At 37.1% G+C, this 16316-nt stretch overlaps 1 protein-coding gene across 1 annotated transcript in view; it reads right to left on the bottom strand.

The window, feature by feature from the left end:
- USH2A (usherin) overlaps window positions 1–16316 on the bottom strand; it is a 775536-nt gene that overhangs the window by 452955 nt on the left and 306265 nt on the right. Inside the window, exons 22-25 of the mRNA XM_059905730.1 lie at window positions 11915–12041; window positions 4692–4793; window positions 2924–3103; window positions 1780–1910 (exon numbers count right to left, since the gene is read on the bottom strand). Coding sequence (XP_059761713.1) covers window positions 1780–1910; window positions 2924–3103; window positions 4692–4793; window positions 11915–12041 — 540 coding nt within the window. The remainder of the gene's footprint in view (window positions 1–1779; window positions 1911–2923; window positions 3104–4691; window positions 4794–11914; window positions 12042–16316) is intronic.

Below are 16316 nucleotides of genomic sequence, written 5' to 3'. Positions count from 1 at the left end.
ACTCTATTTTTATTTGAATCTTTAGAAAATGAGAAAATACTACTTCATATATCAATTTAATTTCAGGGAAAAATATGACAAGGCAATAAGAAAATGAAATGTCAAGCCTGATTAAGCTTATTTTAACTGGCTGGTGAACTCAATTTCAAATTTGTAAAATGTATTTTGATTCAATATTTCAGTGTTACTATTCTAAATCTCTAACTAACCTAATTGCTTCTATGTCTATTCTTTTAGATTAAAGTGCCATTTTCTAATACGAACATATTTTACCCACATTTTCATGGCAAAGGAAATGCCTCCATATGTTTTTCTTCAAAATTTTACTCAATAATTATTTTACCTACTATGTTTTTATTTTGTTAGAAGTCAAATTACTGACCATAAGGTACTTAAAAATTTGAGATCATGTCAATGAAACAAATTAAATAATGCTATATAGAAAATTATGCTTTTCTATGTAAAAATCAACTTTGTGAAGTACATTGGGTAAACAGTCATTCATTTTTTTATCCTTTCATTCAATAAATATTGATTCCCCTACTATGTTCTGTAAACCTGCTACTACAAGAGAAATTGTTCCCAAGAATTGCACTGTCTTAATAGCAGAGGCAAACATGTGCGGTAATATTATAAACAAGATGCAGATGGGGTACAAAGAGATCGGAGAGAAGATACACCTTTTGTTCCCTAGGAATTGGGAAAGGTTTGAAGTAAGGTTTTTGGAAATATGTAAGATTCATGGAGAATCTCCAGCAGGAAGATTTACATGTTCAATGGCATGGGGACATGTACGAGCACATTAGGTTTAGAAAAAGGTATGAAATTAGATAAAAGGATACATATGGGGGAAAGAGAAAGAAAGAGTTCTGCCAGGTATGTAGAAGCAAAATTTTGGAGGATTTTGAGTGATATGGAAAAATAATCATTTTTCTCTTGTCTGTCTGATGCCAAAAGCCCATATTCTTTCTACTAATATCTTACACTAAAAGTTCACCCTTCTGGTCATAAGAAGTACATCCTATAAAAATGTTCAGAGTAGCCTTATTCACCATGCCAAAAACATGGGAACGACCACTACTTCATTGAAATGAGAAGAGATATATTATTACCCAGCCATGAAAAATACATGGAGAACATGAATAACTCAGAAACAATGTCAAGGGCTAAAGCAATTGCCTAAAGATAGAAACGTTTACAAATTTCTAAAATAAAGATTTTTAGGCATTCACTCATGATGTTCAAACTATAAAAATGCAAGGAGATAATAAACACAAAATTATGATTACATATTACCTCTAGAGGGAGACAGGGAAATGGGCTAAGAGATGGCCTAGAGGTAGATGCAAAAATTTGATAATATTTTAGTTCTTGGGTTGGGTGGTAGGTTCATGAGTGTTCATTGTACTATTATATTTTATTTTATATGTGTGTGTGAAATATTAAATATATAATATATATTTTTTCAACACTATTATATAAAAGATAATAAAGGAAGATTTTTCATATATTGGGAAGGTAAATTTCATTTCCTCAATTCCTAATATTTAGCCTGTATGGTTAAAATTATAATTTTCAAAGTATAATGGTCATTTAAAAAATCATCATGGTCCTAAAATACAAAATGTTTCATAGGATTCCAAAAGTGAAAATGACATGGGGGTAAAAATAAAAGCAAAAGTGAATTTGGAAAGAAACCCTAATTAGGTATAATGTAAACACATGGTTTATTGATTTTAAAGTTGGATCTAACATTTTTAAGTAAATTAATTAACATACAGCAAGAAAATCAGGTCCATCTTTGTTGTAAATGAAAAGAAGCAATCCATTCAATTGGTCAGTTCTGAACTTAAAGGAAATTTCAAAGTCCATTCCACCATGAAACAAATATGGATAAAGTTCCAGGAACCCTTTAGAGAAAAAAACATGTACAAATTAGCATGCGCAAAGCAATATTATTAGCATCGTAAGGGTGTCATAAGACACCCTTAGGACATACTCTGTCGTTGAATAAATCTCTCACAAAAGAAGATGCAGATCAATGTTAAGAAATTCACCTCGTAATGTACAGAAGTGGCAGAATGAACTTGACATACCTTTTAAGAGGAAGCAAGTTACTAAGTCATGGATACAATTAAGACTATTACTAGTTTATCTAAGTATTAACAATAAGTAGTTGCAACTCCGGATAATGACAGTGATGAGAAAAAGCAACGAAAAAGTGCACAGAGTATAATATTATTTAGCTTTCTGTTCTGAAGGTAGTTTAATGAACTTAATATCTAACCAACTTAGTTATAAATGTAGCAGGCAATAGTGGGCTTTTATTCCAAAAATAAGCCATGGTGGCCAAGTCACCATATTCTCTGCCACTCCTTACCCTGGGTGGCTGCTAAACAGAGACTGTAGGTGGCGCGTATGCCGGGGACACTGCACCTCACCTTTGCCACAGCCTTTGGAGCAATGGCAGTGATGGTGGTTATATTCTCTAGCTCTCCCTTAAGGCCCTACCTACCCCATCACACAGCTGAAATTTTACTCTTAGGAATACTGTCAGTCTATATCATGGGATAAAACAGATATTGTGTGGATTAGCCTGACAAAACAAAACTCCTTTGAAACATCTGAGTAAAACTATATTCTAAGTAAAAAAAGTGGACTTACAAATGGACATTAGTGGCACTACCATAGGTAAACCCCAAATGCCAGAGATCTTACACATGAATATGTATTTATGAGTCTTACTATTTATATTATATATTCAGACGTTGAGAACATATGTATGGGCATCATGGCGTAACTAGGTATTTCTGAGATAGCAGGTTCATATGAGGTCAAAATAATTGTATCAGGAGAGATTAAATTACACCAAAGATAGAACATACAAGCTAAGCAATGACCAGTGTCTATTCTAGAACCTTACCTGCCCCTAGGAACTGAGCTCCCTCTTGTAATGAAGTGGGGCATCCCTCCCAGTTGTTATACACGTTGACTTGCTCTTCAGAACTCTGCCAAACCAGACGCCCCCAAGCAGCAGAGGGATTATAATTCTTCATAAAATACACATCCTTGAGACAGCCCACAAAACCCTTTCGGATTATGTCTGCAGGGGTTGAGAGATATCAAGAAATATGTATTCTGAGAAATTCTTTTCAAGCAATGAATTTGATGTGCCATTAAAGTCAAAGAAATAGGCAATAGCTCTCACTACCTACTTACTACAAAGTTTTTAAAAAATTTCTTCTTTTAAGATTTTTTTTTTGATGTGGACCAATTTTAAAGTCTTTATTGAGTGTGTTACAATACTGCTTCCATTTTATGTTTTGGTTTTTTTGGCTACGAGGCATGTGGGATATTAGCTCCCCGACCAGGGATTGAACCAGCACCCCCTGCATTGGAAGGCGAAGTCTTAACCACTGGACTGCCAGGGAAGTCCCCAAACTTCTTAATAACTCATATAAACACCACACCATCAGCTAGGGTAGGTGGTAACAATTGTAATGTTCCACTCTGGTTCAGACTCAGCTTATCTGCAGAAACAGATGTTTGCACAAAAACCTTGGTTTTATAGTAATAGCAAGACTATTGACTCTTGAACTAACAAGGGGATCTCATCTGCCACTGGTCTTAAAAATAAATGTGCAATAACACATTTTAAAAGTAAGATTTAAAGGAAGTCTATCTATTAAATCTGCAGTTTATAGTTTAGTTCCCTCGTCATTTTGAGCTAGTCTGTTACACAAGTAAAGCAATAATTTCATTTCATTTTTAGGAGTTAATGTAATGTTAAACTTAATTTTTCAACTCCCCAGACCAGGTAGGTGTGGGGCTTATGAATACAGTAAGTAGGGTGGTCATAAGAGGTTGGGAAAGAGAGAAAGTGAGCAAATGAGAGAATTAGAGAGCAAAAAAAAAAAGAAAGCAGACAGGGCGAGAAGGCACCTGAAGCTGAGGTTGCATTTCATATGGCAGTGTCCTTACAGGTCAGTGGAAAGCTTAGTTCTCAGCTTTTGAGTTCATGACCCGATCGTAGGGAAGGTATTCACCAGCAATCAAAGTTTTACAAGGTCAATTTATATGTGCAATGTCAAATTATTTATTTATAATGGACAGATGTCATCTACAGGAGGGATACTTGGTATTGGGGTATGCTCTCCTCCTGATGCCTGGATATACCAGAGACAAGAATTGTGCTTGGTGGGCAAAGAAATAGGACAAAGACTCTCTTCCCTCTTTCTTTCGATCTGTGTGTGTGTGTGTGTGTGTGAATGTTTTCAAGAGACTTCTCCACCAGCCTACAGTAGCCAAATGAAAGCCCTCTCTTCTCTACAGGTATTTCTAAGGAGGTAACTATAACCAGTCTTGAGGATTTAAACATATCCTTCTCAAAAAATTCATTGAAAGCTTTTGATCCCTAAATAACATAGCTTTGACTGAAATTAGTATAATTCATTTCAGCAAAAGTTTAATGATCTCCTTTTACATATCAAGAACTGGGTACTAAGAACTGAAATGCAAGTAGTACATGGTTCCTTTAGAAAAGAAGAGACCTAAAGGAAATTTTTGACATACTGATGTAGGAAATACAGCATGAGATAGAAAATAATACTATTACCCATACTTTAAAATAATGCAACTTGATTCTAAAATGTGAGGATAACATATAAATTCTATACCTTTCCCAAACTCACCAGAATCCTTCCTGAGGATGGTATAACCCTGTGGCAGCCCTCCCACAAACACTCCTGTGTTCTCTCCAATAACAGTACTACCATTCAGGGTGGTCGAGGACCCTATGGATGGAAAAGGAGATGAGAATTCCAACTTCAGCAGGATAATCTATTTCTACTAATTTAACGAATGACTAAACCCTTCCCTGGGCTTCTGGACACCACTCTTTCTTGGTTCTCTACATATCGGTTACTTTTCTTCACTGGTTCTTCCTCATCACCCTAACATCTTGATGCTGGAATGACCCAGACTTCCTCCGTTCTCAGACCTCTTTCTCCACCTACACAGATACCCTAATCCCCTCTAGAAGGATGAAGAGAGAGCCGGGTACCTGTGCTAACTCCCAGGGCCAAAGATCAGAAGGGGCCTGGGTCCTTGACTGTGTTGCATAACAATGCAAATCTGTTAAAATGTCTATCTTACTCCATCATTTTTGGGGAGAAAGGGGATTTTTTTTTTCAGAGCCCAAACAACTCTAATTAACCCTACTTATATCTGGGACCTTGGTTTTAAATACTATCTTTAGCTGACAACTCTCAATTTTTTATCTCTAGTCTGGAACTCTTCCCTGAACTCAGATCCAGGAATCTGCTTGATATTTCCACTTGGATGCCTCATAGGTACCTAAGACTTAACATGTTCAAACTGAAATCTGAACATCTCTCTCTGAATCTGCTTCTCCCACTAGCTTGCCCACCTTAGTTATGGTAGTTACAGTCTAAAGGCCCCAAACATTGCAGTCACGCTCTACATTAGGGGTTAGCAAAACTCTTCTGTAAAGAGCAAGGTAGTATGTATTTTCCTCTTTGTAGACCATACAGCCTCAGCAGCCATAGACAATACCTAACCAATGGGTGCAGTTGTCGCCAATAAAACTTTATAAAAACAGGCATGGGCTGGATTTGGCCCACAGGTGGTACTTTGTCAACCCCTGCTCTACCTCAATCAAATTCTTTAACATTTACAATACATACAGATTTCTCATTATATCCACAATTCCTTCCCTGGTTCAAGAAATGATCATTTCTTGTCTGGATTATTTTAGAATTATTGCAGAAGCTTATTCGCTGGTCTCCATGCTTCTGTAATGAATTAATAAGCAGAAACCTCAATTAAATAGAGTCAGAAGACCAGAAGGTAGAGCTCTCACACCTTGTAATGAAGGCAAAGCCAACAGGAAGAAGAAAGACTTTTCTTTCCTGGCAAGGACTCAGCCAATGAAAAATCATGAACACTTTGTTTACTATAGTCCTCCCAGCTTCCTGTTCACCCTCTGTAAAAGTGTTCTCCTTCCCTTGCCATGCGGGACTTGCACTTGGCTTGCCATGGTTGTAGACCCTGAATTGTGATTCTCTGCTGATCCCCAATAAACCCATCTTTGTTGGAGAAATATCTGACAGTCTATTTATTTTAGGTCAACATTTTGGTGGACCCTATGGGGACCAGAGAAAACCCCTGAAGGCTCCAGTTCTGGTGAACAAACAGGTGTGGAACCCACAAAGAAGCCCACTGTGCTCACTGCTTACCCACTGTGCTCACTGCTCTTACCAACCCTGGAGTTTGAAGGTAAATCTTTCTCCTGGATCTGAGCTCACACCCTCTTTGCATTTGAAGCTCTCCAGGCTTTATGCAAGTTGTACTTAAAGGTTTTGTCTGGTTAAGGCCTTGTTCTGTACCTGAGTACTTATTTGGAACTTCAGTCTAATTTTGAGATCAGACTGTTTCAACCAAGACTGGCTGAGAAGTCATCAGCCCATTCCTTCAGGAATGAGGCTGCTTCACTGAAACTGTGCTGGTTTTTCAGCCTTCAGCCCATTCCTTTGGAATTAGGGTTGTTCTTTGGAAATGACTGAAACTTGGGCCTGGTTTCTACAGGACCAAATTGTTTCCCTAGAATTGGCTGGTATTAATTTGCATGCTGTTTGAGTTGCGAGCAGTCTGATTTGAACTGTGAGCTGTTTAAAAATTATTCTTCCACTCTGGAGACAAACCTCTGAGTAACGAGATCTCAGTTATCTACATATTTTGAGGGAGCCCCTGCCGACAGGGACTCTGGACAATTTTATGTTTAAAAAGTGTGGTCTTTCCTCATGTGCATTTCCAACTAAATGGACCAAACTGACCTAAGGCAATTTAGAATAGCAATGGCCATTATGGGGAATTTTTGGAATCCTCAAAGTTAATTGGACTACAATAGCTCAGAAATTCCCAGAACTGAAGAGTATGCCTATTTTGATTGGCATGTTGAGGTTTCTAAATGTAATCAGGAGCCTAAAATTGCCTCTCAGTAAAATGAGATTTTAAGATTAACTAAGTCAAATATGTGGATAAAGAAAGACAAAGTGGTTCTCCACGCCTCAGGCTTTTCTTCCTTGGCTTCTCTGTCTCAGGCTTGACCTCTGGTACCATCTTGTCTCTCTTCCTCAGCTCCTCATGGCCAGACTCATCTGGAACCATCTTTCTCCTTTCCTTCTCTACTGCCTATGCCTCCTCTAGACCCTCAGTTCCCCCCCTTAATAATTCTCTCACCAAACTTCCCCTTTTCTCTGAAACTCTCCCCACTCCCTTTTCCTCTGAACTTATCAGAACCTGTCCCTTTAAAATTAAGCCTTCTGAGGTTCCAGAAGCTAAACCCTTAATCTCTTATATTCCCTGGACTAAAGCTGAACTGCAATCCACAGTCAAAGATATACCCAAAGTAACTGAATATTGTCACAGATTTGCTGAGGAATTTAATGTAGTCATTCAAACTTATCAACTTGGTTTCTCTGACTTACCTTAGCTAATTCATATGTTTGTTGGTGATGGCCAGACCCAGCATTGGATCAGAACTGCTAATTGGGAAAATCCTGAAAGGTCTCTAGGATAACAACCAGGAGATCAGCCCTCTAACTTATTATATGATCAGGCTTGAGCAATCACTAGGTGACTTCATTGAGCAATTCCTAGGGTTTTTCCAAAGACTGTCAACTGGAACAAAATTCAGCCTTGCACACAAAAATCTGATGAACCTGTTCATTATGATTACAATTGAATTCAGATTATTTTTATGCAAAATTTTGGTCTTCCTCCAGATGTTGATTCCACCTGGGTAGCTTTTAATTCCATGTTTATTAATGGGCCAAACTGGGATCTTTCCTTTCTAATAAAAAGGACCAGGATGGAATGGAAAACTATGTCCCATCTAGTTTTGATTAATCTGGCAAAACTGCTCTCTCACACTATAGCTGAATCACCTAAAAGGAAGACTGCCTATATTCTTAAACTTCATCTACAGCAAATGAAGGCTCCTAAATGAAACTAAAATCCTCCTAGTTTCTGGTATTATTGAAAATAGCCAGGATATTGGAAAAGAGACTGTTACAAATTTAAGTGCTTTCAGTGTCTTCAGCCCTCTGACTAACCTTTCCAACATCTTCCAACTACTCAATGACAGGCTCTGAGGAACTATAGGGGCTCTTCCCAGTTCTCCATCTTAATCAGCTTAAAGAAATGTTTCTCAAGATTGGGGTTGAAACTCTTCCAGTCCTAATGGACACCAGAGTCACACACTCAGTGCTCCATCCCATTACTAAAAAGCAGCCTCTGCCTCCAAGTACTAACACAGTTCAAATAGTGGGGATCTCTAACGAATCTCAAGAGGTTCTTGTCTCTGAACCTATTCCCTTTCCTTTAGGCCCTTTGAGAGACACATGTATTTTTCTCCTTAGTTCCTCTGCCCCTACCCATTTATTAGGCTGAGACTTTTTGGAGAAGTATCATGCTGGAAATTCTTTCTTCCAAAAGTGGGAAATAATTCTAGAATTTGACAGTAGCCATCAACATCACCAACCAGGTAAATTAAATGACCCCTTTGACTCTTTTATTTGTTCTGTCTCTGACAGTTCTAGAGTGGATTTTGGAAACACTGATCATTTGTCCCTATTGAATCAGCCACCACCATCTTTATAGGCAAAATCTCCAACTGATATTGGCAAACTTCAAAGAGCACCCCTTCCCATCAAGATTCAAATATATCCCTCAAAACCTCTTCCCAGAATTAATCAATACCCTATAAGTAAAGAAACCCTTCAAGGCATAAAGCCTATAATAGAAGATTATAAGGCTCAGAACCTCATTATGCCTGTACTAATTCCTGTAAGGATGCTATTTTACCTGTGAGAAAACCTAAGGGCTGAGTGTAGAGATTTGTCCAGGACCTCTGAGCAATAAGCAACATTGTTATCCCTAGACACCCTGTTGTTCCTAATCCTCAGACTTTCTAACATCCATTCCCACTGGAAGCAAATTCTTTACTGTAATTTATTTATGCAGTGCATTCTTTAGTATTCCACTTGATGAAGCTAGCCAACACCTTTTTACCTCTACTTGGGAAGAAAAACAATTCACCTGGACAGTAATGCTCAGGGTTTTACTGAGAGTCCTTCTTATTTCTTGTAAATCCTGAAGGTTGACCTGGATGATATAAAGTTCCCTACAGGTCTACTTTGTTGCATATGTGAATGATTTGCTTCTTTGATCTTCTAAAGCCTACTCACAGGAAGACAGCATCCACTTTCTAAAGCTTTTAGCCTTAAAGGGACATAAGATTGCCAAGGAAAAACTTGTAATTTGCCCAAACCCAGGTTTGATATTTAGGGCATCTGGTGTCAGAACAAGGGCTACACTTTGATACAGATAGACTTCATAGTGATTGAGGAACCTGTTTTACTGGCCAGGTACTTCAACAAGTCTGTGGCATCAGTCCTCTGATTTAGTCGATCACAGTAATGGCATTATTAAGACTCAACTGGCAAAATTCATAGAGGTCATACAAATACCTTGGCCCAAAGCATTGCTATTGGTCCCTCTAAATCTCAGATCCACACTTTTTGTAACTCAAAAATTCTCACCCATTGAAACAGTCACAGGACACCCAACACACTTGGTTACTGCTTTTTTTGACCTACAACTGAAAAGAGGAGAGCTACTCCAATAACACAAGGGCCAAATTGCTCCTATTAAAAATAACCATGTTTTGGTAGAGCAATCTTTTTACAGTGCATTCTCAGGAGACAAAGACCTTAAGCATCACACCTTGCAACCTGAAGATTTTATCTACTGGAAAAGACACCTCCAGAAGAACTTTCTTCAACCTTATTGGAGAGGCCCCTATCAGGTATTGCTAACCAACCCTTCTGCCGCCAAAGACCAAGGAATAGATTCTCGGACTCACGTGACACACCTAAAGAAAGCACCAAATTCTGAAGGGACCTCAAAAAGTCTGGTGACCTGAAAGTAAATATTTCCCAGAACTGAAGTAGACAACACCTGATGAGGCAGCTTTCTGAAGATATTTGGACCAGGTCTTTAGGAAGTTTATTTCCAAACCTTTGACAATGACATAATGCTTCAGATGATCTCCAATGTCTATGATCTTGATAACATATGGAATTTAGACAGAAAGTGTCTGAGAGTTCTCCCTTCTACCTTCCCTTGTTACTCGAATATGACCTCAGTAGGTTTCCAATCTGTGCATTCCCTTCTGATATGAGACCCCACACACAGGAAAGGTCCTTCCTGGCACTGAGGGACAAAAAGCCATTGAAACTAGAAAAGCTGACTCTTGATCAGTGATGCTCCGAGAGAAAGATCATGATCAAAAGGAGGACATATAAAAAATTAATAAACAGAAACCTCAATTAAATAGATTTGGGAGACCAGAAGGAGCTCTCATGCCCTGTGGTGACAGCAGAGCCCAACAGGAAGAAGAAAGACTCCTCCTCTTTCCTGGCAAGCACTCAGCCAATGAAAAGCCATGGACTGTTTGTTTACTACAGCCCTCCCAACTTCCTTTTGCCCTCCATAAAAGCATTCTCCTTCCGTTGCTGTGCAGGGACTTACAAGTGGCTCACCATGGTTGCAGGCCCCGAATTGCAGCCTTCTACTGATCCCAAATAAACCCATCTTTGCTGGAAAAACATACGGCAATCTATTTGTTTTAGGTCAACACTTCCATCCTTGTTCTCCTTAAAACTTATCCCCAAAAGAGCAGCCAGAGTGTTCCTTTTAAAGAAAGAAGTCACGTCATGTTACCCCTCTCTCAAAATTCTCCAATGGCTTCCCTCTTTTCAAGTAAAAGCTCACAAAGCCCTATGTAATACAGCCCCAGTGGCCTCTCTGATTTCACATTGTAACACTAGCCCCTTCAACCTCTTTCCCACATTGGCTTCCTTGTTGGTCCTTGACATGGCACATATCGCATGCTCCCACCTCAGGGCCCTGGGACCTACTGTTCACTTGACTTGAAACATTCTCCTAGACATTTGCCTGGTTTGCCCTTTTATCCCCTTTAGGTCTATGCTCATATGTCACCTTATCGGAGAGGCCTTCTCTAACAGTCTTTTATAAAATCAAAACATCCCTTCCCCAATACACACACACACACACACACACACACACACACACACACACACACCTTTTCCTCTTATCCTGTTTTATACATTCTCAGAATGTACCACTACCTGATATTTGTTCAATATTTATTTATTCTGTTTCCTGCTCCTCTCCCACCTAAAGTGTAAAATTTCCTCCTTGTTTCCAGAGTTCCTAGAGCAGTAGTAGGTGCTCATTAAAATTTCATATTTTCTGAATGAATTAATAAAAGCCTGCATCATCGTATAGGTACTGTAACTTTTACAATTACATGGGGATGGTAGACAGGGAAGGATAGAAAGAAAAATAAACTTAGAATTGCAAAGAAAAAATACATGTCCCAGAACGCTGCCTACCAACTGTCTTAATTGGAAGAAGTTGTTTACCTTTTGGAGCCTTAGTTTCCTCATCTCTAAAATGCATATAATAACCGAGGTCATAATAGAGGAACATAAGGAGAGAACATAAGTAAAACATAAGTAAAAGGAAAGTAAAAGCCCTTGCAAATTGTAAAGACCTGAAAAAGATACAAAATTGCTATTGATGGCTTTACTCTTATTTTTGCTTTACTGAAACCCTGCAGAGATGAGAAGATAGTTGCCAAGACTTCATCATTTTAGGAGCACCCAAAGGCAAACTCAACAGCAATTTAGATGAAGTTGAGTGGAGATAAAGGTGAAAGAAGAGATGAACAAATATAAACAACAGAAGAGTACGGTAACATCAGCACATCAGTAGAGCCCTTTATATATGTCAAAGAAGATCTTACCTGTATATTGCCCATCAAGTGTGATTTGGCCGAAATCCTGATGCCTAATTGCGATTATCTCATGCCATTTGCCATCACTATATTGTTTACCATCATCATTTGCTGTGGTAACTTCTACTGCAGACCCCTTAAGGGAATGAATGAGGGGAAAAAAATCAATAAGTGAGTATACATGTTACATACATATACATATATATTTGTATTTTTGTTAAAAAACCAATTGGAAAATTTCAACATGATCCAGATGCAAGCATGCACATGTTTCAAACAGAACTCAAAATTAAAGTTGATACATCCTTCTGGCTTCTCTCTGATGTACTTCTGTGTCACCTCAGTGCTCAAATCTGAAGAGAACTTCTCTTTGGAATAAAAATCTTTTACAAGTAGCCTTGGATTTTGAGTAACTATACTCATCAGAAAGGTAATGAATTTTCTATTCTAATATTTTAAATTTGGGGGCAGAAATATAAAAAAGAGAAGAATTTAAAACTAATAAAATACTATTCAAATAATATTGTTCTAAAGATAAGGAAATGTCTGGCAAGTTATTTTCTTTTACCTTCACTACACTACGTATAGCAAGAAGGAAAAAGATTCACAATAAAAATTAATCAGTTACTAATGCCTTGAACATAAGCATAGCGGTTAAACTTAATACTCAATGCTTTGTAGTCTAAATTCTAGCATTTATACTTTTGCCTATGGTAATAGTATAGTTAAAAATGAGTTCCTAAGGGGATAAGACTAGGAAATGGCAGATGTTAAGAACAGATATTAGCTAAAAGGAGGTGAGGATAAGAAAACAAAGAAAAGTAGAAGAGAAACATTTCATCTTAACACTTTAGAGCTATGTATATTCTGGTTAGCACAATGGTACTCTTTTAATGTTAGTGAATACTTAAGATTAAGTAAACGATATTTCAACTTTGTCACCATCATCATTTACTACTACTATGGTTAAAGAAAAAACAACCAGAAAATACTCTAAACCTTCTAAATGAAAACAATTTTTTTCTTTCTTTCTTAATAAAGTAGATCTCTTCAGCAATACTTAACTTCAATCAATAAAAATTTTTTAAAAGCTAAAAATAAGATTTGGTAAAATATTACAGAATATATTTTTAAATTACTTGGAATGTTTCATCAAATTCTAATAATCTTGGCATACTGTTTTTCAAAAAAGATAAAACTGATAATTATCTGATGTAATATGGTGAAGATTTATGTCACAAAAATTGCAACGTTAATCACACCATCTTCAGTAAAACATTTCTGTTTATATTTCCCTAAAATAGCTTCAGCAGTATACCATGTCCGTTCTATGCATTTAATTGGCTCCTGTCAGGCCTCATACAGAGCATGACAACATGTATGACATACAGAATTTCATATTACCAAAAAAGAGCTTTTAATTTCCCATGAGTAGGAGTGGATTGCTTCTCACGTGGACAATATCCCAACTTTTACAGGCAACTTGATCAGCTAGAAAGATGACCATTTTGGTAAGTCCTCGAATCTTTGTAGGCTGACTTTCCTTCTAACTCTTTCCTCTACATATTCTTTTATTTTCCTCAACCCTATTTCAACATTTTAATATTTTACAAACACACATTTCATTATCGTAGTTTAATAATTAAAAGCAGAACTAGTGTCGTGCCCAATTAATGTGCCCTGGTAGCATGCCCATTAGTTTTTCCATTAGTGAATTCAACAATACTAATGGGATTACTAGCATGGGATGCTAATTGGGCGTGACATAAGAAACTGGCTTACTTCTTAGCATACCCTTGCTAATGATGAAATTAATGAGCATTTTATTAAATGCTGTCTCATCAAAGTGTACTTAGCTAGCGTTAAAATTGTTACAAACGATGCTGCATTCTAAAGATCAGGTGTCTGAGTAAGTGGTTCTTCATATCATGTTTGGCGACAGTCTGAAACATTAATAGTTCTCTACATCAGAAATCACATTGACTGATGACACATTCAAGTACATAACACACAGCCTCAGTATGCCAAATTTTCTTCATACTTAGAGGAACTTAGTGTATTATTCTTTGATGATCATTTTAAGATTATTTTACCTCACTAATGTTAAGAGAATAATTCTGTGATCAATTCTGATGTCATATGATGCAGTTTGTTTTTTCCATCTGGAAAATATCAGACATGTTAAATAGATTCTATTCGGAATTTTTTTTGAAGGCTTTCACTTTCACCATTTCCCTAAGTGAAGTCAGAATGTTATGTGAATTTCCTGTTAATGTCACTGAACATAAAACATTTAAATGAGAACCACGAGTCATTACTGGTCAATAAAATATCATCTGATCAAGTATTTCCAAATTGAAATTAATCTAATGAAAATAGGAAGACTCTTAGCTAATTGTTAGAGAGAACAAAAAATACAGCAATTAAAAAATGGAGTAACTTTACTGATTCTTAACAATAATTCTAAGTGTTCAGTTTATAATAGGCAAACATATGTCCTGTTTTAAATATTATGAAGAATCTTCCCCCTTTCCCCCAAATATTTTTTCATAGAATGAATCAGATAGTTGGAAGGAATGCCAAATAAGTTTTTATGCCTCTATGTAGAATTATACTGTTATGTAAAGAATTCGTTACTTAAGATTATTAAGATATTTTAAAAAGAACAAAGTACACAATGACTTCAGTTATTTTGAAACTACGTGTTAGAGAGTAACTTTAAATTCCTACAAAATGCTCTTACCACAACTCAAAATTTAATTATTTTGAATGGATTCAGGAACAGTAATTTGAAAATAACTATCAGTATAAGTCAAAGAAACTAACTGACAAATGAAAACAAATAACTAAAATTGTTAAATTATCATTAAAGAACTGGAAATTTTATCCTAGAAAATGGGTAATTTCTGCAATTATGAGTACTATTTTACCAACAGCTATCAAGCCACTCAGTCACCAAAACAGTCAACAGTCCTTTATTTATTTACGAGTATATCTACTATGTTCCAAGGACTGTACTGAGCCTCAAGGATGTATCTGGGGACTAATAGACAGACCTGCCCTCACTGGATTGTACACTCAGATAAGAAAGACACAAAGAGCAAATAACTACTTGTCTGATGAGTACAATAAGGTGTTCATTAGATAATCTTGTATCCTTTAAAGACAAAAGGAAAGAAAACTGGCTTAAAGTGGTACCTAATTATTTAAAATATAAATACTTTGAAATGTCAATGGGGGACGTATAAAACAAACTCCTAAGCTTCTTTAAATTTGGGGTAGCTCTAACTTTCTTCAAGAAGTTGTATTCATGACACAGAGTACAGACTTGTGGTTGCCAAAGCGGTGAGGGATTGCGGAGGGAAGGATTGGGAGTTTGGGATTAGCAGATGCAAACTATTATATATAGGATGGATAAACAACAAGGTCCTACTGTATAGCACAGGGAACTATATTCAATATCCTGTGGTAAACCATAATGGAAAAGAATATGAAAAAGAATATATATATGTATAACTGAGTCACTTTGCTGTACAGCAGAAACTAACACAACACTGTAAATCAACTCGACTTCAATAAAAAAAAAGAGAGAGAAAAAAAAGCTGTATTCATATTCCTACCCCAAAAGAGAAAAAAATGGAAGAATATTCCAAATATTCTCCATTCCTCAGTTTCAACAATTCTTTGTCTGATAATATGTGGGGCTTCCATTAAAAAGTTAGCAATATGTCCAGTTAACCTGGATAAATTCTTTCGTGGTGAGGAAGGACCAGTCCCGGCTAGCTTGAGCTCATGGACTCATGTAAAGACAGCATCACAAGCACTCAGTGTGATACATCTGATCACATTTTCTCAAATGTATCTTAAGGCAGTCCGGCTCAACCAATGCCGTACTTTCTTTTGTGTAAATTAATTATCACTTTCCTGAAAATGCAGGTAACTTTTGCTTCGTAGAGGGATATTATTATTCCAGGTAAAAATGCACTTGTAAGGCATCATTAAACCCTCTGCATTCCCCTGGTCCTCCAACTTTGGCTATAACAATTTCATTAACACTTGCCTGGCAGGTACCAACTTTGTATACAGGTTACGATTTGGGTATATCGGGCAGAGACAGGCAGCGGGGAAAGCCAATGGCAGTGAGGAGCACTGTAGGTCATTGTCTGAGGGAAGAGGGGGAGGAAATGGTTGGCAATGCCCTTGTGAATGCTTCCTTGAACTCTGCTCTGGTCTACACCAGCCTGTCTATCTGATCATTGAAAAGGGGATGAAAAAGATGAGATGGAGAGAGTTTTCTGGCAGCCAGTCTCAGGATCGTAATGGCAATAATGTGGCTGAGTAGAGTAAAGCATTATTTAACTTCTTCCCCTTCCTATTCTGCAGAATCTGAAGCTATCACATCTGTTAGAAA

Source organism: Balaenoptera ricei, chromosome 1, assembly GCF_028023285.1.
Source record: "Balaenoptera ricei isolate mBalRic1 chromosome 1, mBalRic1.hap2, whole genome shotgun sequence".
Lineage (NCBI taxonomy): Eukaryota > Metazoa > Chordata > Mammalia > Artiodactyla > Balaenopteridae > Balaenoptera > Balaenoptera ricei.
The sequence above is the reverse complement of the archived record's forward strand: the minus strand, read 5'-3'. Positions and strand labels throughout refer to the sequence as shown.